This window comes from Petaurus breviceps, unplaced genomic scaffold (assembly GCF_028583685.1).
Source record: "Petaurus breviceps papuanus isolate PSGF00001 unplaced genomic scaffold, PetGlider_PUasm1.0 90779, whole genome shotgun sequence".
Taxonomy (NCBI): domain Eukaryota; kingdom Metazoa; phylum Chordata; class Mammalia; order Diprotodontia; family Petauridae; genus Petaurus; species Petaurus breviceps.
This window is the reverse complement of record NW_027187344.1, coordinates 11,000,866-11,024,008: the sequence shown is the minus strand read 5'-3', so window position 1 is coordinate 11,024,008 and position 23,143 is coordinate 11,000,866. Positions and strand designations below refer to the sequence as shown.

Below are 23,143 nucleotides of genomic sequence, written 5' to 3'. Positions count from 1 at the left end.
CCCCCCCCCCCCCAGCCCCCTCCACCTCGCCCAGCACCCGATGGTGAGCGACGTGCTGTGTCGCTGCGTGGCCTCCCCTCCGGCCCCCGGCGCCGCCCCAGCTCAATCGCCAGCCGGGGACCCGTGTGGCGGCGCCGTGTGCGGGGGTCCTGACCATCGCCTCCGCCTCTGGAGCCTCTTTCAGAAGCTCGATGTCAACCGCGACGGCGGCCTCTGTGTCAACGACCTGGCCGTGGGTCTGCGGAGACTCGGCCTGCATCGCACCGAGGTCGAACTCCGGGTAAGGAAGCGGCGGCCTGGGGCCAGCCGGGACCCTGAAGGGCGAGAGCGGGCCCTTTGTCTCCGGCCGGGAGGAACCCGAGTGTGGGAGCCGCTGGCAGCCGGAATTGGGGCTTCCGGCGGGGGGCCGGCACCTCGGCGCGTTGGCCCTCCCGTCGGGTTTCCGGCAGAAGACGCCCGCCCGGCTTGGGTCCCAGCGCCTTCCGAGGCATTTCCTCTACGCAGCTGGAAGGAGCCCCCGGGAGGGGCTGCGAGGCCTGAGGCGCTCAGGGTTTCATTCTAGCTCCCGTGGAGATGTCCCACGTGTGAGATGTTAGCTCACGACAGCGCTGAGTGAGATTGCGCCCCCTCCCAGCCACCACCCAACCCCCACCCCCACCCCTCACCCCCCCAACTAGGCCCCCCTTTGATTAAAAGAAGAGCCGTGATTTCATCGTTCTGGGCGCCTCGTCCACTAATGCAGATCGGAGCCTCTTGGGTAGTTGCTGTGACTGTTGGTCCAGCCTCTGGTGGGGAACCTCTCCAGACTTAGCCAGACTGAGGAAGATGAGGGTGTAGACAGGCAAGCAGCCTGTGAGTGAAGATGGAGGAGGAATCTGAAGCTCAGAAATGGCTTGTCCAGGACAGTGAGAACTTGAATCCATATCTTATAACGTCATGTCACCTCGGAGGTTTGAAGCTGCCCCATGCAACATGTCCTCCTTTAAACCTCGATTTCCTCATCGTAAAATTGGGAAGTTCTTGCTTGTATTCAGGGTGTAGTTGTGAGGCTGTGATGAGACAATGTGTGAAATGACCATGTTGTGTTAGCTGTTATCATCCAGGGGGATTTAGGCTTGTGTTTGACAGCTAGAGCTCTTACATATACCGAAAATGGGACTCTTACCTTTGTGGTAGAGTTGTGCCTGGTACTTTACCAGAGTTCTATTGTACCACTTCGAAAACTAACTTCATTTAATGTGAGGTCATCTCTGGTTGCAACAGGGAGTAAATTCATACAGTACTAGTTCAACTATCTATTTCTGAAGTAATTTTTTTGACCTAGATATGCATAAAACCATTAGTGAATTATGTATTACCAGAGGTTTAGTATACCAAAATTAACTAAACCAAATGGGAGAGGTGTGCTTTTCAGGATAATTTTTCAGTAATCAGGACTATTTTCAATACTTAGAATTAGCTTGGATGAATTTGTTCTAGCTGAAATCTGAGATAGTACTTAGTCCAAGAGACATGGTGCCAAAAAAAGGATCAGTTTAACATAAAGGGATGATAGAATCAAACTATTTTCTCCACCTGCTGATGACATTGACTGTTTACTTAAAACAAGGGTGCAGTCAAATGGTGAATCTTAGTGCTTTTAGTAATATATTCCTGATAATAATAATATTGCCTGCCTCATAGAGTAGCTTTGAGAAAAATGAACATAAAAGCACTTTGCAAATGTGAGTCTATATCAACACGTAGATCTGAGTCATTTGTCAACAGGAGGTAAATTATATTTTTATATTAGGCTTTGTGAATAGCTACTATAATAAAGGTCAAGATGCACTCTTAGGGGCGGCCAGGTAGCATAGTGAGTAAGAGCACCGGCTCCAGAGTCGGGATTACCTGGGATCGAATCTGGGCTCAGATGCTTAGCACCACACCCAGAAATAACTGGCTGTGTAACCTTGAGCAAGTTACTTAACCCCAATTGCTTTAAAAAAAAAAAAGATGCACTCTTAATTCATAGCTTATTTGCTATCAATTGTAATATATATTCTTTAGCAACTAATTTCTAAGTGTAAACAGTGAGAAAAAAACTTCCATACTTTGTATACTCTAGTCAGTTTGCTTTTCCAGAGCTGAAAGATGTAGCTGAGCCAAAATTATGCCCCAGATCTTATGATATGAAGCTATTCTCTTGTATCAAAACCAAGCCAGATGGGTTAAATTGTAATACAAGAGAGCTGTTGAAAATGATCAGCAATAGACTTGAGAGCATGGAATACTGTTTTTATCTTACTATGTACCTAGGTACTATTATAGATTTTTAATAAATATTTGTTGGATTTAAGAGTAAAAAAAAAATTAGTCTTTTGACAACTTTTCAAGTATCAGCTCTGTAACTGACTGTGCAACAAGAAGAAATTCTGTGCCATGTCCCTCCTCTCCAGGCCTTCCTCCCCACCCCCATTTTATTTTACATTATGCCAAAGCATGTAGCTTTAGAGTTCTGAGATAGTACTGTGTTGCAGTCTTACATACAGGGATGAAAAGAGCCAGTCAGGAGATCATGGGGCTGGGGTGAAATGGGCAAATTCCTATAGAAATTTAAAAAAAAAAAAAGTAAACTACTTCTGAAAGCTGTTTAATGTGATCTGTTCAAGAGGGTAGGCTTGGAATAGGAATCAGTTGTGAGAACTTATCAGAATCAGTGAATCAGCCCAAGCCTCGTGACTGTATTCTCTTGTCTGTGTATTATAGCAGCTTGTGGTAAGTTTTCTTTAAAAATAAACCCTGGGACCCATCTTTGTTGCAGAAGAGATTTTCAAAGGAAAATTACTTAAAATGGAAGTGGGCAGATGAACTTGTGGCAGCATGCCAGGGAAACTTCTTTGGAAAGAGAATATAGGCAAAGAGCCTTTTCTGGAAAAAAAGGAGGGGAAAGGTGGGGAAGAAAGTATAGAGAAAGATTTTTTTGAAAAAAATATGGTTGTCTTGAGAGATTACTACATCAAAGGATAACTTTAACATTTTATTATGCTACATAATTGTCACCTTCATTGGACCAAACCAACTCTTATCTTGTTTGGTAATAAATTCTTCTTTTATCTATTGATCTGACAGGTAAACTTTTCTATGCTCCCCTAACTTGCTTATGGCATCATCCTTTATTGTCTAAATCACATACACATTTTGGCCTTGTCTTGGTATGTGGTTTGATAACCCTTGTCTTAAAAACACATTTAAAACATTGCATTAATGACTGGTCAGTTAGAATAAAGATATAAAGAAAGGGATCCGGGACAGGCAAACAAGTTTTGCTTTTGAATTGGGCCTTTGAAGGATGGGTAGAATTTCAGCTGACAGATAAGGAGTAAGGAGGGGTAGAGGAAGGAAGGGCATTCCAGGGCATTTTGTGGCCTCAGGGAAGTATGAAGAGGGGGAGAGTGGTATCATAATTTTGGAAAAGTAAGAGCTAAGTTGTGGAGGGCTTGAAATGTCTAGCCAAGAAATTTGAATTTTATTTAGTAGGCAGTGGGGAGCTACTGAAAATTTTTGAGTAAGAGAATGTACAGAGATACGTTTTTTTAAGGTGCTTCATCTGGCCAGTTTTAAGATCATAGATGTAGAGATTTTGGAAGGGACCTTACATATCATATGGTCCGACCAGTTTGTTTTACAGGTGTGTCTTGCCTAGAGTCATGTAAATATTGAGTGGCAGAGCCAGAATTCTAACCTAGGCCCTGTGACTCCAAATCCAGTACCTAATCTACAATAGGAAGTTTTGGAGGCAAAAACAGATTAAGAGACTATTATAATGCTTCAGATGAAGAGCTAATCAGACCTGAATAGGATGGTAATGGTGGAGAGGAAGAGGATAGACTTGAAAGATATCAGAAGTTGACCACTAACCAGGCTTAGGTGGTGGGAAGGAGAGCTTGGAGAAGATGACCCTGAGGTTTGGAGCAGAGGTACCTGGGAGATTGTATTATTAGCAGAAATAGGAAAGTTGGAGAGAGAAGCAGTTTTGGGGGAAATTGATATGACCAAAACCTTTGTTCCTGAAAATCTGTAAGATTTCTGGTAATAGATCAAAGAATCATCAGGCCATTCTGTCCCTGTTCCTCTCCTTGACCTGAGCAGTATAAATGGTGCAATCATCCATTGACACAGATAGCTAGAAGATCCTTTATGTTAAGCCAGTGTTGCTTAACTTAGAAAAAGTGTTAGACTGTATACTATGGACATTAATTTGGTAATGAGAGGAGGGGAGTATATACCTTAAATCAACTGGGATTTTTATAAAATAATTGGCATTTGTATGGCACTTTAAAGTATGAAGAGGTCTTTATGTACACATGTATCAAATCCTCAGAACAATCCTTGGGATAGATATTGGCTATTATTCCCATTTTATATTTGAGGAAATTATAGTAGAAAGAAATTAGGTGATTGGCAGATAGGAAGGAAGCAAGCAAGCATTTGTTAAATACCTACTAAGCACCAGGTACTATGATAAACATTTTACAACATTTAATCTTCACAACAACCCTGAGAGGGAGGTACTGTTATTGTGAGTATTTTGGTTTTTTTACAGTTAAGAAAACTGAGGTTGACATGGCTAGTAAGTATCTGAGGCTATGTTCCAACTTGGTTCTTCCAGACTCCAGGCCCCATGCTCTTTGCTGTGCTAGGTAAGCAGTCTAAGGCAGGCTTTGAATCCACATCTTCCTCTCTTCGAATCTAGGGCTCAGTTTGCCACAACACAGTCTCTCTTACAGAAGAATGCCTGATTTGTCCCCAACCATATTTTTTTTCCTCCTTGAGTTCTTTAGCACTATAACCTCTATCATACTCTAGCATTAGTGAAGTGCCCACCAGAAATTATACACTAGAGCCCCCTTAAACCTGCTAGAGGGGACCCCTACTGGGTTCCTTGGAAACCACCTAATAGACTCCAATAGTAAAGAAATGTTTCACCTGTGTTGCTAAAAACATGCCACAGATTCCCACGGATTCAGGTCTGTTTCACTTCAGTAGAAATAATACTAAGGCTTTGTTTCAATAGAATAATACTGACAATGTTTTGCTTGAACAGCAATAATACTGAGGATGTTTTGCTCCAATAGACACAATGCTAAACCCTTAGAAATATATTCTGTTGCTAGCAATCACATTGTCTATAAAATTATGTCTAACAGAAAACTCGCTGCTGTCTTTCGGTCTGAGAGGCAGTCCCTGCCGGTTAATAAACACTCCTATCAAATCATAATTGGCCTAGCTGTCCTGTTATATCTCTGAGTTCATTATATTGGTTTTGGGATTTTTTTCCTAGTTGCTTTTCATGCACATCCCTTCTTTCACTTTGACTAGATTATAAACTTGTATAATGGTCAGTGTTGATATCTTTGGTATCTCACTCAAGTGTAGTAGTGATACATATCTTAATAAATTTTACTTGACAAAATGTAGGTCATCAACATAGACTGTGAACTTAACTATGTAAATTACTATATTAAATGCTCTAGGGATATGGAAGAAACAGAAGGGAGCTGCCCTAGCCTTCAGAAAGCTTTTAGTTTATTTAGAAGCTCAAAATATGAAAGCCAGCATTGTGTAGTAGAAAGAATTTTGGACTGGAGAGATCTGGATTCTAGTGTTGGTTCTGTTCCTAACATGCTTTGTAACTTTTGGGTAATTTACTTAAACTCAGTGCCTCATTTTCCTTATCAATATGGGTATAGATAACTCTTATTACTTGTCTTTAATTTTTCACATAGATATTTAAAGACTCAACAGAGACTTTATTTGGAGTAATTCATTGTGGCCAAACTGTAAACTATTTGCTGCAGATTTATTTGGTCTGATGTAAATTAGGCAGATTGTTAATTATATGCCTTAAGTAGAAAACTTTTTGGGTTCACCATTGAAGTGAGATGGCAAATTGAAAATGAACTTGAAGGATGCAAATTTTGTGAATTATTTATATATCTATATTCCACCACTCTAGGGCAGTTAGGTGGCCCCTGGATAGAGCACTGTGGAATCAGGAAGACCCAGTTTCAAGACTTCAAATCCTGCCTCAAACACTACTTATTAGCTGTGTGACATTGGACAAGCCACTTAACCCTGTTTGCCTCAGATTCTTCTACTATAAAATGATCTGGAGAACGAAATGGCAAACCACTTTAGTATTGTTGCCAAGAAAACCCCAAAATGGGGTCATAAAGAGTTTAACAACTGAAACAATTGAACAGCAACAAAAATTCTATCACCACCACCCCTCTCCCCAATAAGAAGAATTTCTTTGTTTATCCTATTAGAGGGTTAAGAAAAATGTTTGAGGCTCATAAAAAAGCTTACTTGTCTCATAAATGCCAGTAAGTATGGTAGATCCTACTAATTAAGTGGATAGTTTGAGTGTTATAGCATTGTACTGTTTCCACAAGAAATCCTAACTGAATGCTTTTTATAAGGTTACTTGTGATTTACTAAAGGATGCCATCCAAACTAATTTCAGAAATTCCCCGGACAAGTCTTCATTCTTTGTTTGTATAAGGAAAATAGATGGGAGAACTTGCAAGAAAGCAAGTATGAAATTGGAGGAGACTAGTCTTCATGCTGTTAAGTAAATTCTGCTTTTGTGCTGTTGTAAGTCTTTTATTTGGACCTAGACAGACCTTTCTCTACAAAGAAATAATGGTCCTTATTAAGTTACCAGGTAATAGTCTTATCAATGGCAAGAAAAACACAATGCTGATTGAAAAGTATTGAATTCACCTATTAAACTGGTTGTACTGCATTTAACAGTTATGTTGTAATAAGGCTTAACTTTATTAAACTCACCAGGTTTGTTTGTTTTGTGTAATGAATTGAACAACAGAAAGTCTTAGTAGGTATCTTAACCAGATATAAAAGAAGAAAGTAGTGCAGCTAGGTGGCACAGTTAAGAGTACCAGCCCTGGAGTCAGGAAGACCTGTCTCAAATATAGCCTTAGATGCTTACTGGCTGTGTGACCCTGGGCAAGTCACCCAAGTTCCTCCCCCCAGAAAAAGCAAAAGGAAGAAGAAAGTGCTCAGATCAGAGTCAGCCTGAACCTGAATTTTGGTTAGGTGGTGGTTTTTAATCTCTTGAAGATGTATTCATTTCTGAAAATCTTGAGATAATATTTGTGACACGCTTAGCACAGTACCTAGCACATAATAGATACTTAATACTTTCCCTTCCTTCTCCTTCTCATAGAAACCAAGGGACATTATGCTGGTGTGATACAATGTGATCCAGAGCAAACCTAATGTCTTCCTAGTGAGTTACTGTTTTTATAGAACTTTATCCTCTTTTCCTCATTGAGCTTAAGGGTCTATAGACTCTTTTCACTAATTCTCATTAGACTCCTGTGTCCTTCACAGAATGTCCAAAAGAGATTTAAAGACCATTTAGTCTGATTTTTTTTATTTTTTTAAGCAATCGGGGTTAAGTAACTTGCTCAAGGTTACACGGCCAGTTATTTCTGGGTGTGGTGCTGAGTATCTGAGCCCGGATTTGATCCAGGTCATCCTGACATTGGAGCGGGTGCTCTTACTTGCTGAGCCACCTGGCCGCCCCTAGATTTTTTTTATTTTCTTGGTAAAGATGCTCAAATGTTAAGTGGCCTGTCCAAGGACATATATATAGGTAGTGGGTAGCAGAACTGTAATTTTTGGAAGGCCTTCCCACTTTTCTTCAGGGCTCGATGGACTCCTTGTTATAACCACAAGAGTTGGAAGAAATGTTTTAATTCATCTAGTCCAACCCCGACTCCCCCACCCCCTTACAGGAATCTTTGTGCAGCTTTCTGGACAGGCATTCGGCCTCTGCTTGGCTTAACTTCAGTTTTATGGGCCTATTGTGTTGTTAGACCACTATTTTTGTTAGTAAGTTCCTTGTCATAATGAGCAAAATCTGTCTGTCTCCTTAGAGCTTCTTATCCATTACCCCAGTTTTGTTTTCAGTAATCACATAAAACAACTCTCTTCTCTCTACTTGATAGCGGTCTTTGACTGTCTAAAGGACCCTGTGGTCTCCTTTGAGTTTTTTCTAGACTAAACATTCCCATTTAATTCAGTAGGTTTTCCTTGACATGATCTCCAGACTTGTTGCTATATTAGTATCCTTCCTGAACACATTGAAGTTTGTCATTGTCCTTCTGAAAGTACAACATCAAATATGCACCAAAAAGACCAAAAAAAGAGGGAAGGAACCCATATATACAAGTATATTTATAGCAGCACTTGTAGCAAAGAACTAGAAACAGTGGTTTCCCATCAGTTGAGGAATGGCTGAAAAAATTATGATATAGGAATGAAATAGAATCTTATTGTGCCATAAAAAAAGGAAGAGATTCAGAGAAACCTGGAAGGCTTGTGTGAAGTGATGCTTAGCAAAATGAGCATAATGAGAACAATTTGTACAATGACTACATTATAACTTTTGGAAGACTTAAGAACTCTAATGAATGTAGTGGTCAGTTACAACCTCATGCCTAAAAGCAAGCTTCCCACCTCTTGGCAGAAAAGTGATGGACAAAGGTACAGAATGAGATGGACGTTTTCAGACACAATCATTGTGTGAATTTGTATTGCTTCACTGTACAAGGGTGAAGGGGACAAAGACTTGTTGGGGGAGTAGTGATAGCCATGCTAAGAACACCAGTGAAACATTTAAAATATGTAGAAGAGATCAGAAGAGGATAGACTAGTAAGGCAGTGTTGGTCCTACTCTATTAAATTTCATGTATACTCTAAAAAAACAAACCCAGGCTATATGTGGTAGGGATTCATGGTTTCATATATAATTGGTTCATGGTTTCACATATAATCTTTCTATTTTCCGTTCGGAAATGTTTGTTGATTCAAGTTAAAATCAAGTTCTTGACTTTAAAAAAAGCACATTTTCAAATATGCAAGGTCAAAAAGTGAACCCAAAACACACATTTTACCCCAATTTGCAAAATTTGGGATAAATCAAATATGAGAAATTCGATAGGGTAATAAATACAGAGTAAGTAGGTAGTGGAGCTGGGATTCTCATTAGAACCTCTCTTCCAGAGAGAGACTCACAGGCAGATCTTTGGGGATGGAGGAGTGGAAAGTAAAACTAAGGGCCTTGGAGATAAAAGAAAGATAAAAATACCTTCATAGCTATGAAGCATTTTGTAAAAAAAGAAAGTGGAAGTATGATGTAGCGTTATGCATCACTGTAGTTTACAAACTGCTTTCACTTCTATTTTTATTAAAATTGACATTTAAATAGCAGTTAGTGTTTTCAAAGTGTTTCAAACATTATCTCATTTGACCTCTGCAACCCTGAGGTAGATGGAATGAGTATTCTTCCTATTTTATAAATGAAGATTCAATAGTTAGTGAGTTTTAAACTTGAGAGCTAATAACAGACTATGCAGTAGAGCCCCAGGGTTCCAGTTTCCTAATCTACTACTCACTCAGTATGCTATATTGCCTCCTTACTTTTATAACAAAGCATAAATTGCAAATGTTCATGAAATTTATTTTGCTCATTTATAGCACACTAGCCTGTGCAAGACTAATCTCCTAGCCCTGAAATCTCATTGTAAAGTTACCTGGAATTCACAGTATTATTAGGCAAGAAACAGTGAATAAAGCAGCTGACTGGTCCTGTGTAAGAAATCAGAAATACTCCCACAATTCATTGCCTTTTTTTTTTGCTTTTTGGAGGGGCAATTGGGGTTAAGTGACTTGCCCAAGGTCACACGGCTAGTTTTCATTGCCTTTTTAAAAAAAGATGAATTAAAGACTTAAAATTTCCCTTTCCCTTCAAGTAATAAATGAACAGCAAAGGCAGCACGAGCAAATTTCTTATCTTCGTGCAGTTCTTGGCTTGGGTTTTGCAGGAAGCTTGTAAATGAGATGAGTCATTTGCTCATTTTCTACAGAGGGTGGATTGGGGAAACTGGAGATGGTGGCTGCTCCTGTTCTCTTTGACTGCATTGGGAAGAAAGCAGATACCATTAGAGACAGTTCAGTAGACAACTGGAGTGACTTTCCTTCCTTCCTCCATATCCCCCAAGCCTTCTTTGCTCTTGGAGCTTAATATAACACTTCGTACTGAAACACAAAAGAAAACTGTGTGCACGGTATTAGGAAATTTACAAAACTATTTAAATATTGGGGAAGCACAACTACAGTTTACCAAGAATAAAGAACAAGTCATTTGCTTAATTCCTGCCTGTGGGACTAAAACAAGTGAACAAGCCAACCACAGTGCTGGGCTCCATCAGCCTCTTTGACTTTCTCTCTTGAATGTGTGAAATACTGGACTGGTCACTAAGTACATCATTGTTGATATGTCTTCAGAGAGCTGACAGAGACTTCCAGAACTGAAAAGGATCTTTATTTCAACACTCTAGTTTTATTGAGAAAACTGAGTCCCAGAGAGGGGAATTAGTCTGCCCAATATCACACTGCTGATTCTGAGCGTAGATTGTAAAAGAACTTGTGCATTAAAAAAAAAATAGCCTTTGTTGGATTGTTTAGTGATGAATTTCTGGACCTTGCTTAGTTTTTTTGTCTTGTTTTGTTTTTGAAAACTCACATCTGGTATATATTTTATTAGCCAGAATTTTTAAAGACCTAATCCATTCACAGTAGGCTACACATTTGGTTGCATAGCTAAACAATTACTTTTAGAGGTGTGTTTTATAGTTGTATTCAAGTAGTTAGTTTTAAATTTCATTCTACTCTCTTTGGACAGAATTTGCTTGACTATTCCTAATCAAATTTAGTAGTATTTGGTAAGTTGGTATCAAAGAACTTTGACAGATATCCACAGAAGTCAGTCTTCGCTGCAGTTTCACACTTTTGCCTCTTTTTCCCCCCCACACTGGAGTACTTCCTCTGTGTTAGAGCAGGCAGCTGGGGAATGCTGCATTCACATTCAGTGATTCAGATGCTCTCAGTTTTAGTATTTAGTTCCGCAAACCAGCATTGAAAATGAAAATATTTAGTACGTTATTAAGCCAGTAGTCTACTTTGAAGAAGCCTCAGCAAGTAGATCTGATAGGGTAAGGGCTATGGAAAGAGTGAATATGGAGTAGAGAGACATGAGTCCCCAGCCCTGGTTGTAGTACTGCCTAGCTGTGTGACTGGGCAAATCACAACCTTTCTGAGCCTTTTGCTTCATATATAAAATTACAGTAATACTTGGATTGCCCAACTCTCACAGGGCGGTTCTAAAGAAAATGATTGGAAAACCTTAGAATACTGTGTACAGTGAGTTGTTGTGAAAGAGGCAGTTTAGTTTTTAGAATAACTCTTTTGGCCCCTTTAGTTGAGAAGAATTTGGCTGATCAAATGAAATGGGCAGTTGCGCTGTTTTATTCTAACCTAATAAGCATACACCTTTCTCTACAACTACTCAAGCTTGTCACATTTCTAACACAAAGAATGCTTCCATTGACAAAAGGTAAAAGAGATTTGACCAATGACAATTGGGGCAGAGAAATTAGGATGTCTGAGTTCTGTTTAAACTTTAGTTTAAATATTGATTTAAACTTCAATATTTCTTCATTTTTTTTCTTTTGCTTTTGTAGGGCAATTGGGGTTGTGAGTTGCCCAAAGTCACATGGCTAGTGTCTGAGGTGGAATTTGAACTCTGGTCCTCCTGACCTCCAGGGCTGGTGCTCTATTCACTTTGCCACCTAGCCACCCCTTCGAATTTCTTTAAACACTCTACATTAGCACCCACCCAGAAACACCTGGCCGAGTAACCTTGAGCAAGTTACTTAACCCCAATTGCTCAGGGGCGCCCAGGTGGCTCAGCGAGTAAGAGCACTGGCTCCAGTGTCAGGGTGACTTGGGGATCAAATCTGGGCTCAGATACTTAGCACCACACCCAGACATAACTGGCCGTGTAACCTTGAACAAATTACTTAACCCTGATTGCTTTAAAAAAAAAAAAAGAACACTCTACAGATTGTCTTTTCTCTCAAATCTGAGTTGATCTAAACATTTAGTACGTACATGGGTGAGACTAGTTCTTTGCTGTTAAGTATGGACTATTGAGGAAATTAATGATTCTTTGAGAAGACCCCTTACATTTCCTTATTAACTTGCCTGGAACCGAGTTCTTCACTGGAAGTTTTCTTCAAAGCTGGACTTTCCAGTTTCACTTCCTAAGACAGAAATATATCAGGGAGTTTCACCTTTTTCAACACTGATGTTTTAGCATCATTAATTTACTAATTTCCTTTGTGGTGAACGAAGCATGTGACTGACTCCATTTTTTCTCGAAGAGGACCAATGATCTCAGGAGGGTGATGTCTTGACTTGCAAGTGAATTGGATTGAAGTGAGGCTGAGCTGTGCAGTGTCTTCTGCCTCATTCTTTCCTCCTGGGTCTTTTGACAAGATAGAGATCAGGATTACTGGAGATGGGCTGAATCACTTGGGTGGGAGTTGCTTTGCTCCTTGAAACTTTGCATATGTAACTCTTGGATGTTTGCAGTTGTCCACAGGCCTAGAGATTGGAATAGAAAATCTTGCTTCACTTCTGTGAATGCATATGCAATGAGGTGAACCTGCTAATATGTATCTATGAAGTTAATATTTACACTGTTTACCTCAGCTTTATGGTATGTCCTCAGTAATCCAGCAGATTACTTATTTGAACAAGTTCAACACTTTATAAATGGCCCTTCAATTTCCTATAGATATTTATGGTTCCCATTTATATGGTACTTTGCAACTTAGAAAATACTTTACTCAGAGCAATCCTATCAGGTTCTTGTTGTAAATAGTAGTAGCCTTATTTCACAGATAAGAAGAGACTTTGTCAGGGCCACACAGAAGATGTAGTGTCTCAAGGATAAGGCCGTTGGGCTCAGAAGACTCTTCCCTCTTACTTTCTCAGGTATTGCAAACCTTGCTAACAATATAAGGTCTTTGAAGAAAATCACGTAATTTATTTTTCATATTCACATCAGGATTGATACGTGCTTTTTAAAAAAAAATTTTGTGAATAGATTAGGAATTGAATCATATTTACCTGCTCTGCATCCCCTGTATTTATTTTTCAGTTTAGCCATATGCCTTGAAATCCATATCTGACATTAGCTGTGTGATCTTGAATAAGTCAATTTTTAAGCCTCAATTTCCTACCACTTTTACAGGGTCGTTAGAAGAAAAGACTTAATTGTATAAATGTAAACTATGTTTATGTGCTATGAAAATGGAAATGGTTATTAATTAATAATAAATGCTTGGTGACTATTTCAGCTAGTCTGTTTCTTGACTTTATAGTATTCACTACCAACAAAGAAGTATTAATTTAGTGTTTACTGTATATGTGACAATATGTATGTTAAAGTATGTTAAAAGTACGTTAAAATTTTACAAGTTATTGTAGTAAAGCAATATTATAGAGCTGTATATGCCTTGGTTCTGGTTGAGATATTTTTAATTGATAAGTGATCAAAAGAAAACATTTGGTCTCCTTGCCACTAAATTTGATATTTCTGGCAATAGTGTAATATAGGTACTATGACACAAAAATATATTAATAAAACCGCGAGGCAAAGATAGAAGACAAAATGTTTTGAAGTAAAAATATTCTAGATGGGTCTAAAGTGTACAGAATGGAGCATCCTATAATTTAACAAAATTGAGTTTCATATCCTGATCATAGAGACAATTCAAACACTAGCAGCCTGTCAAAGTTTCGCCAGACTTTATCACATCTTGAATTTTTAGACACTAGATTTTTTTCTACTATTATATTGGAACGACCTACTTCCTGACAATTTCTTCTAAGAATTAGATGAATATATTCCACGTATCCAAGTGACTGTACTGACTATGATAACACCACTTTCCGCTTGATGAGAGATAGACATTAGGGCATTTGGCTTGCTTTCCCATCCTTGTATTAAACATCTAGGAAATGTACATGAAAGCTAGGATAAAATGGTCACTTTGACATTAAGAGATTTGTGCTTCAAAAGAAGTTGCATTTATATGCCTGTGTATTAAGAAGCAGATGGCTAAACATGAATCGCTTTTAGAGGAATGATTATGCTTCCAGTATTTAGAAAAAACTGTGTGGGCTGGATCTCTAGCTGTCTGGTAAATATTACCAAAAAGATTCCACAATGAATACTATGATAGATCCCGAGTCCAGTTGTAGGGAGCTGAGTCTCCGCTAGTCATTCTCCTTGTCGATTCTCTGAGAACAGACCCTCATCTGGAGGTTGCAGGCACCACTTCCCTGCAGAATTGTTGGACTGCATGCAGGAAATCATCGGGCTGTGCACTCTTGTGATTGGAGGACTATTGCTGGTTTGAATAATGAACATGTTAGTGTCGGCGGCGGGGATTGGCCAGGCGCTGCTGCAGTGAGAATGCAGGCTGAATGCTCAGGTCTTAAGCTTGTCTGATCATTAGTTGATCTGGGGACAGCTGGTTAATTGGGAGCACTAAGTGGCTTCTATCACACGGAGGGTTCTTTTCTTTGCCTTTTTTTTTTTTTAAATAAAGCTAAGTACTTTATCATCTTTCACCTGCAAGGGTAGGTTTTCATTTTCAGCTTTTTTGGTTTCTGGTGGGCTTTTTCCCCTACAGCCTGGTGAAGCATCTTACTGTAAGCTACTTCTCAGGCCAGGCACGACAGCAGTTAACAGCAGATTTGAAAAGGGAGGAAGCAGTCGCTGAAAGCATAGTTTCTTCAGCCTTGAAACTCCCAGGTCAAGTCTTTTCAAGCTGCTGTATAGCCTGTAACATTTGGTATTGTGGCCACATCCCTCCTTGAAAGTGAACAGTCACCAACTGCGGAGTTTTTCTTGACTGGGAGATTGGAGGGAGCAGTGATGCTGCAGATGCTCTGGCATTTTCTGTCTAGTTTTTTCCCTAGGGCTGTGTGCCAAGGCTCCACAGAGAGGAAAGATAATGAAGCCAAAGGCAAACAAGATTCTGCCCAGGGAGACCAGGTGTCAAACCTGTTGGGGAAACAGGACAGAGGGGCTGATTCCACGGAAAAGAGACCAACCATTTTACTAGTGGTTGGACCTGCAGAGCAGTTTCCTAAGGTAATGGCAATTCTAAGAGACTTTCCTGAATAAGACTTAGGAGGAACTAGGGGTCATTTCCCTGAGAGAAACCATCTAGGGAGGTTTGAGGCTGTGTGTGTGTGTGTGTGTGTGTGTGTGTGAGAGAGAGAGAGAGAGAGAGAAAGAGAGAGAAGAGAGAGAGAGAGAGAGAGAGAGAGAGAGAGAGAGAGAGAGAGAGAGTGAGAGTGTTGTGTGAGGTTTTAAGCACAGAAGGAGAACCGAGCTGAGGTGGAAGTCATTGAGAAGTCTGGGTTCAGTAGGAATTTTATAGCTCTTGTAAAAACTTGAATCTTCCAAGATGAACATGAAGAGGTAAAGAAGTTGCTTTCAGTGGAAGCTTTACCTCGGCATATGCCAGTTCATCCCTAAAGCCATTTTAAAGTCCTGTAAAAGTATCAGAATGTCCTAGCCCTTCTGAATGAGGTGGGGTATGGGGTAGCCTGAGCCAAAATGGAAATAGATGGTACTTTGAATATTCAGTCTGAACTGGAGCTGAGGAGATCAGTTCTTATTTTGTGTATGATAAAAGTCAGATTCCCCTTGTCTTGGGCCTGCAAAAACTGCCCTCACCTTTAAAATCTAGGAGAAGAATAAAGGGATTAAAGGGATGGAAGGGTTCTGGATATTGAGATTCTCGGTAGAAAACAGTCAAGACAGTAAGATGCCAAGTCTGTGCTGAGAGCTGGTGATCTTTATAGAGTGCGGCACATCTGTACTTAAAAGCAGCTTAGTCATCTGTACGTTTAAGACTATTAGGTGTTTTGTGAGACTAGGTGTTAAAATTGTCATGTGATTCAGGCTCCTACTTAAGGTAGTAAAATCCGTGACCATTTATCTCTTTGCTGAACTTTGGTTTTGAGAAACAAGTAAAATGCTTCTTTGACCCAGTACTAAGTAAGTCAGGCTGAGAAGGAAAGAGGATTTTGCTCTGTTAGAAGTGAAGTCATAGCCTCTGCTCCCTGCAATATCTGGGACTTTTGATGCAACAATTTTGCATACAGTCCTGTTGGTTCTGAGGCAAAATTCTACCTTTCTGTTTAAATCCTGGGTTAGTTAACTAGGAACATTTGATGGAGTTTATTGTGATAGTTTTGATCATATTCAAACAAATATATGCCCTTTGATTACTGGAGGAGATTAGGAACATAGCAGTTGTATTGTTTTTTGTGTAGTACTTTTATCTTCATGGTAGCCTCAGATGTCTGGCTGGCTGACTTTTGAATTTACTGATTAACTTCTATTTCCTATTCCCATGGTAGAACTTTCTGCACAGAACAGTTGTACTTCTGCAAAGAAGTCCTTGTAGTCTCTGAAACTGGAAGTCAGAAAAGAGCATGAGTCCCCTCTCTTCTGGGATGGGGGGGGGCAGCTGTGGGATTTGCTGAACTAGTGAGTAGTGAATTTGTGTTCTGGAGTGGCAGGGCTGTATTTAACTTGGATTTTTAACCACCATATCCCAAAAGATAATTTAAAGGAAGTAGGAAAGTAGCACATTGGAGTTAGAGCCCTGCTGAAAGCAGAGAAATCTAGTATTGGATGCAAATAGAACCATGGAACCTCTTGCCTCAATTTTTCCCTTGTTGCCTGTTTATATTATGACTAAATCTGGAAGTAGTTTAAGTCTGGGCAGTATTTTGTTCCTCTGCTTTCTGGGGTCAATCAGCCAACCTGAATTTTCTCACAGCTCCTGTACTTAGTAGTAAGTAATTAAGTGCTGGGTATGGGACAAGTAACATGAACATGTTAAAAAAAAAAAAAACCCTTCATCTCCAAGCCTGAGTTTCCTCATCTCTTTGTTGAAGGTATAGGAATAAATGATGGTTTCTTTTTATTTTTGCTTTTTGGAGGGCAGTTGGGGTTAAGTGACTTGCCCAAGGTCACACAGCTAGTTTTTGTGCTAAGTGTCTGAGGCCAGATCTGAACCTAGGTCCTCCTGACTCCAGGACCAGTGCTCTATTCACTTGCCACCTAGCTGTCCCCAATAAATGATGATTTCTAAGGTGGCTTTAAATCTAGCTGTAAATTCTAGTTCTAAATCTCATAATTCTTTTTTTCAATTGATGAATTACATTTCAATATAATTAAGACAAAGAAAAAACAACTATGTATGCTCCTACAAACTAGTTAAAAAAAAACACAAAAGAGTGCAGCAGATCGTTTATGCCACATATACTTTTGTCATTTATCTTTCCTTAAAGGAAAAGGTTTTGTACTTTAATTTTAAGAAGATAGGACCAGCATCGTCTATCGCTAAATCCCATGATTCTATGAACACAGATTCTGTTTTACCTATAAACGAAGAGACTGGTAACCTGAGCTTTGCCTTTTTATCTTTCCTATGAAAAGAAGTCTCTAGAATGTTGAATGAACCTTTGTAGAAAAGTTCATATTCCTTCTTGGGGTTCAAAACTTCCAGAGACAATCACTGTGTTTTGCTTCTTTTGCTGTTCCCCAACTCTCTCCATCCCCAAAAAATGTTTAATTATATTTGCTATTGAATGTCTTTCATCTCTGGAAGCATTTGCCCCAGGAACTGTTCCAATTTTTCTCTATATCTTTGCCTTACAGTTAGTCCTCAGTGGGGGGAAAAGCAGTTTTTCTGGAAACGGAGATGTTCTGTGGCTTTGGAGTGTTTTAATCCTGAGGGGCTGGCTCTCTTCTCAGAAGCTTGAAGAGTTCACTCATTGTGTGTCTAATTACTAAGGGTAGGCTGGTGTCATTGGAAACAGCAGCACTGTGCAGTCATGGTAACTCGGTCATCAAATGATACCGCAGCTCTAGCAGCGAATGATGTGGGTTAGCCTTAAGGGGAGGTGGAGCCTGAACCGAGCCGAAGGTATGGCTCCTTAACTAATTAGTACTTCCGGAATTAAACTGAGTCATTGCAAATGGGGGTGGGGGGTGCTATTTGACCTTAACGCAGTACTCTGAAAGCCACCTGTACCTGCCCTTTTTCTTACATGTGATATTCCATCACGTGCTTCACTGGTATGTGAAAAGGCAGTATAGCAAGTAGAAGCTGCTGGTGATGTTAATTGGTTTGGGGGTGAGAAGATACCTGTGGGATAAATTACTGGTTTGTAGGTCAAAGGAAATAGACAGCTGAGTTCCAAGGGTTAGTTAGTATCATTGGTGGAGGAGCTTGTTTTTTGATGGAATAAGCATCAGAGGAGACTGATAACAGCATAGTAAATTAAAGTAGAATATGGCAGGATAGCAAAGAATCAGACATAAAATAATTGAGGAGAAGTTATGGTTAGCCGGAATCTTGGCAAGATTTAATTTGGGTCTGAATTGTCAATAATGGAATGTAAGTTCTATTTTTGTCTTCCTTTTTGTCCCTATCAGATATATATAGAAAAGCTGCTACACAGTTTTGAAGTTTAATTTAAGCAAATTTGATACTTTATCAACCCCTCCCCCCTTCCCCACTACACAACTAAAATGACCTCTTACAAAGTAACATTTTTAAAAGGGTGTGTTTAGAAAACTGGAACATGGCTTGTTACTAAGGTTTCTGTAACTATCTTGCAGGCAGTTGACCAGTAAGGGGCCCCATTCTGTTCTGAATTCCAAAATCCCTTGTTGGCAGTGCCTGATCCTTGGCACTGTGACATAGTTGGTGTAATAGAAGGGATACTGGACTGTATTATAGCCCTGAATCTGATGCTAACTGGCCCAGTGGCCTTAGGTAAGTCATTCCTCCTCTCTGGATGTCATTTTCCTCATCTGTAAAATAAAGGGGTTAGTCTAAATGGATTTCCAAGGCACCTTACACTTACAAAATTCTGTAGGTTTGGTTTTTTTTAGTACATTAGTTTATGTGAAAATTCCTTTCCAGTTTATGAAAATGGAGTTCAGAATCAGCTGTGAAACTCAGCTGTATTAGTTGTGAAAACAAACACAATGGTTTGTTCAAAAGAATACTATGGCATTCAAACTGAACATTTAAGCTATTGTATAGTGGAACCCTTCTATAAAACAGGTCCTCGTAGGATACTAGGATTTAAACCTAGAAAGAACCTAGGGAGACATTTAGACAACTCATTTTTGAAGAAAGGAGACTTTGGGGACTAGATGAATGCCACCTGGGTTCCATTTTAACAGTCTTTGACCTATGATACATGTATTTTAAAAATAAATACATTATATTGTAATTGGAAAGACATAAATTCTTTTTTGGAAGTGAATTCTTATTTGGTATAAGTTTAATATGTAATCTTCATAATGCAGAGATATAGATTTTATTTCCATAAGGTACAGATTAGTTATTCCAAAACAGGTTTGTTTGGATATTTTTAAAGATAAATTTTGTGGTTCTATCAGAACAGAGTTGACTGTTATTTACCAAAACTATTTGAAGCAAAAATTTCACTGGGAGGTGACCCAAACATCTTTATATAGATGTTTAAAATACCTTTTATTTTAGCAAACTAAAAAAATCCGTTTAAAATTTTAACTCTTTAAAATTATAGTTATTGATTTCAGTCCTTGCCATTATAAGAATTAGATTATATTAAAAAGCACTACAAATGTGAATAGTTTCTCATTGATCTTCCCACTACGTGTAACTCACTGGGATGAAGAGTATGAACATCTGGCTAAAGAAGGAGTGGCAGCATTTCCAGTTAATGACATCATCTCCAATTCATCCAGGGCCTTTCCTTTCAAGTACTCAGAACACAGAATCATTCAGATCTGCAGTCTTCACCCAAAAAAGGATGAACTATATAAATAACTTTCCCCCCACACTGAATTATTTAAGATGTTCTGTGCTACAAATATAGGCTTGAAGCCTAGAACTCTTGTCTTATATTTTTAGGCCACAGCCGGCTTAGATGATTCTGGGGAGACAGCAGACTGGCACCCCCCTGTATTCCATCATCACAAAAGCCATTTGTGTGTTTAGAGTCCTTGGGACCCCCAGGTAACTTTTTAAGGGTTGAGTTGTTTGTGATCTCAGGTTGGGGGTTTCCTGAGACCGGGTTTCCAGGGGGACTCCTGGAAGAAATTTGAAGTTCTGTAGGGACTGAAACTTAGTCCTTTGCAGGGTTTCTTTGGACCAGGAGCCAGCCTGAATTCTCCAGGAATGAATGCTTAGGGTGACTGGGGCAGGGTAAGTCTCTAGCAACCCTCTAGTGTTCTCTGTCTGTTCTAAGCATGAGATATTCCACCATGACTAAAATTTGTTGATAATATTGGTTTTCTAGGATAGAATTTTCTTTTCAAATTTTTCCTTAAACTCTGCTATTATGCAGTAAATTAAACTCATTTAATTAGTGATAAATGTCACCCAGCCTTCTCCATTAATTATACTGGAAATTATTTATCGGAAGGAAAAGATCCACTGGCCTTTGAAGCATGATGCGATGGTGGTTTTTTGTAAGAACATTGTGTTTTGAAAAAAAAAAAAAGAGTAAATCGACCTAGGCTGTTTATTCATCTTGGGGACTGAGATCTAGGTTAAAAAAAAAAAGGTTTACTTAAATAAAAGAGAATATATTACAGCAGTGCTTTGGATGAGGAAGAGTTAATGCTAGGGAAATAGATGAAGAGTAAGAGACAGACTGTTCATTTTGAGGACTGGGACCTAGGGTAAAGAGGTTTTCTTACATAGACCAGATCACATCGGTGCTTTGGAGGAGAAAGAGTTAATGCTGGGGAATTAGGTGACGCAGAACTATGCCTGTGCAAATCTAGACGTTGTGCAATCTTTGTGCCCGTCATCTGGTTCGCTTTCATTGGCTGCTTGGAAAAGATTTACTGTGGACTTTATCAATTAAGTAAAAGGGCAGGATTTGAACAGCCAATGACAGCTGAGCAGAGACAGTTCAAGTGTGAGGCTCACTAGACCGGCACCGGCATTTCCATTCTTCATTCCACAACTTCTCTCGGAGGATTGTTAAGCTATTTCCTCCTTCAGTGACTGAGCACCCAGGCTCGTTATCAAAATGCTCTGCCTGTGCCTCTATGTGCCACTGATTGGGGAGGCCCAAACAGAATTCCAGTACTTTGAATCCAAGGGGCTTCCTGCGGAACTTAAATCCATCTTCAAACTCAGTGCCTTTATCCCTTCTCAGGAATTTTCCACCTACCGACAATGGAAGCAGGTGTGTATGCATCATCAATTCTGGAAGTGAAGGGAGGAAATTAAGTGTTAGGACAGGGGAATAACTTTTGAGGTGAGAAGAAAAAGGTAGATATATATAAATATAAAGGATACATTTGCTTAAATGAATATATAAAATATGAGATTTTTTTTTCCAGTTGGGTTGGGCCAGCAGCCAGTTTCTGTTCTTTGTCATCAGAGTGACTAACTTCCATGTGATTTAACTAGGCAGGCAGGAATTTCGGGGAAACCAAGCTTTCATGTAAATCAATCCTAGAAAATAAATTATTGTGTTCCAAGTGATTTCCTTTGAATTGAGAAAGATAGGAAGAGGTCTGGGAATAGCACCACAATTGCAAAAAATCTTGGTCCTTTTATAATTATTTACAGAACCAAACACCTTAAAAGGTTAGTTTGAGGCTTATTATAAAATGCTATTTTTCTTTTAAAAAAATGTTATTTATCTGTTTTTAGCATTTTTCTTTTTAAATTTTGAGTTCCAAATTCTCTCCTTCCCTCCCACCCACTAAGAAGGCAAGTATGATATCAGTTATAGTGTATAGAGTTTTAATGATTTATGTGATCCTGCTTACAGTTGATTTAACTTTTTGTTGAATCTTATGTCGAGAATGTTTTTCCTTACTTAGCATGTGTAAGCTTTCTTTCTCTTCTAATTTATAATCTAGCCAGGGCAACTGATATGCTTTGTAGTTAATTAAGTGAACTACTAATATGTCATTGGGAACTTGTCTCTTAGCATCTTGAAGCAACTGTTTGTTTACTGAGTGAATGAATAAGAATAAACATTTGCTTGTTACTCATCTGTCCTGTCAAACTTCATTGTGATAGATTTAGATGAGCCAGATCCATTTGTAACAATTTAGTGCAGGTGTCCATCTGGAATAGGGAGAAGAGGGCCAGGGTTTTTTTCTTTCTCTAAAGATAAAGAAGGGGGTGGCTAGGCGGTGCAGTGAATAGAGTACCAGCCCTGAAGTCAGGAGGACCTGAGTTCAAATTTGGCCTCAAACACTTAACACGCTTACTAGCCATGTGACTTTGGGCAAGTCACTTAACCCCAGTTGCCCTCCAAAAAAGCAAAAAAATTAAAATAAAAAAAAATAAAGATAAAGAAACCCAGCCACTCCCTAAAAAAAATGAGTAAGTAGTGAAGCTTGCAGGAGCACCTCGGATGATTCCCTTTGTACCAAACACCTGCCACCTGAATTTACTACCAGATTTTCTTGCTGAGATCCAAACATGAAATGCTTTTTTTGACTGATGGAGGTGATAACAGAGAGCCCCCATTCCCCTAGTGTGCTTCATGGCTTATGAAGTACTTTCCTCCCAACAAAGCCCAAAGTTAGGTTGGATTTGTATCCTCTTGTTACAAATGAGGAAATTGAGGCCCAGAGAAGTAAAATGACTTACCCAAAGTCTTATAGCTAAGAAATGGTAGAGCCTGGACTTGAAAAACTCAAATCTGTCAATTCTATACTACAAGAAATTGGAAGTATGCAGATACTGCCCCTAATCGTTTAAAGCAGAAAAGCAGAGCATTTTGAAATGAGCAATGAGAAGTAGTCTGAATCACAATTGTCAGCTTAAGGAAATAGCCTGTTCTGGCACTTCATGGGATGCTAGCCTATTCTGGCGCTTCATGGGATGCTTCAGTCCAGGTGTTGAAAAGTACTGTGGAGAAGGTTTTCGGCTACCTTTGATAGAATCTAAATTCCATCTGGCCTCTGCTATAAATCTAGTACAGTAACCCTAGATGCAGTGCTCACTCTTGGCTGAGTGAATGGCTGTCCATGGGTATAGACATAGATAACAGCTGAAGTTTATAATAGCATCTCTTTGCCACCCCAGCTCATCTGCATTTATTCTTTTGGAAGAGTTTCTAGGAATTAAGTGTCTTCATCAGCAGGGAGTCC

General features: G+C 39.4%; 1 protein-coding gene across 4 annotated transcripts in view; it reads left to right on the top strand.

Moving 5' to 3' along the window:
• The first annotated feature begins 20 nt into the window (after positions 1 to 20).
• SLC25A25 (solute carrier family 25 member 25) overlaps positions 21 to 23,143 on the top strand; it is a 32,907-nt gene continuing 9,784 nt past the window's right edge. The window contains exon 1 of one of the 4 annotated variants that reach the window (XM_069069524.1): positions 21 to 280. In XM_069069524.1, coding sequence (XP_068925625.1) covers positions 41 to 280 — 240 coding nt within the window. In that variant the 5' untranslated portion in view covers positions 21 to 40. The other 3 variants (XM_069069525.1, XM_069069528.1, XM_069069526.1) reach the window with 3 other exon arrangements.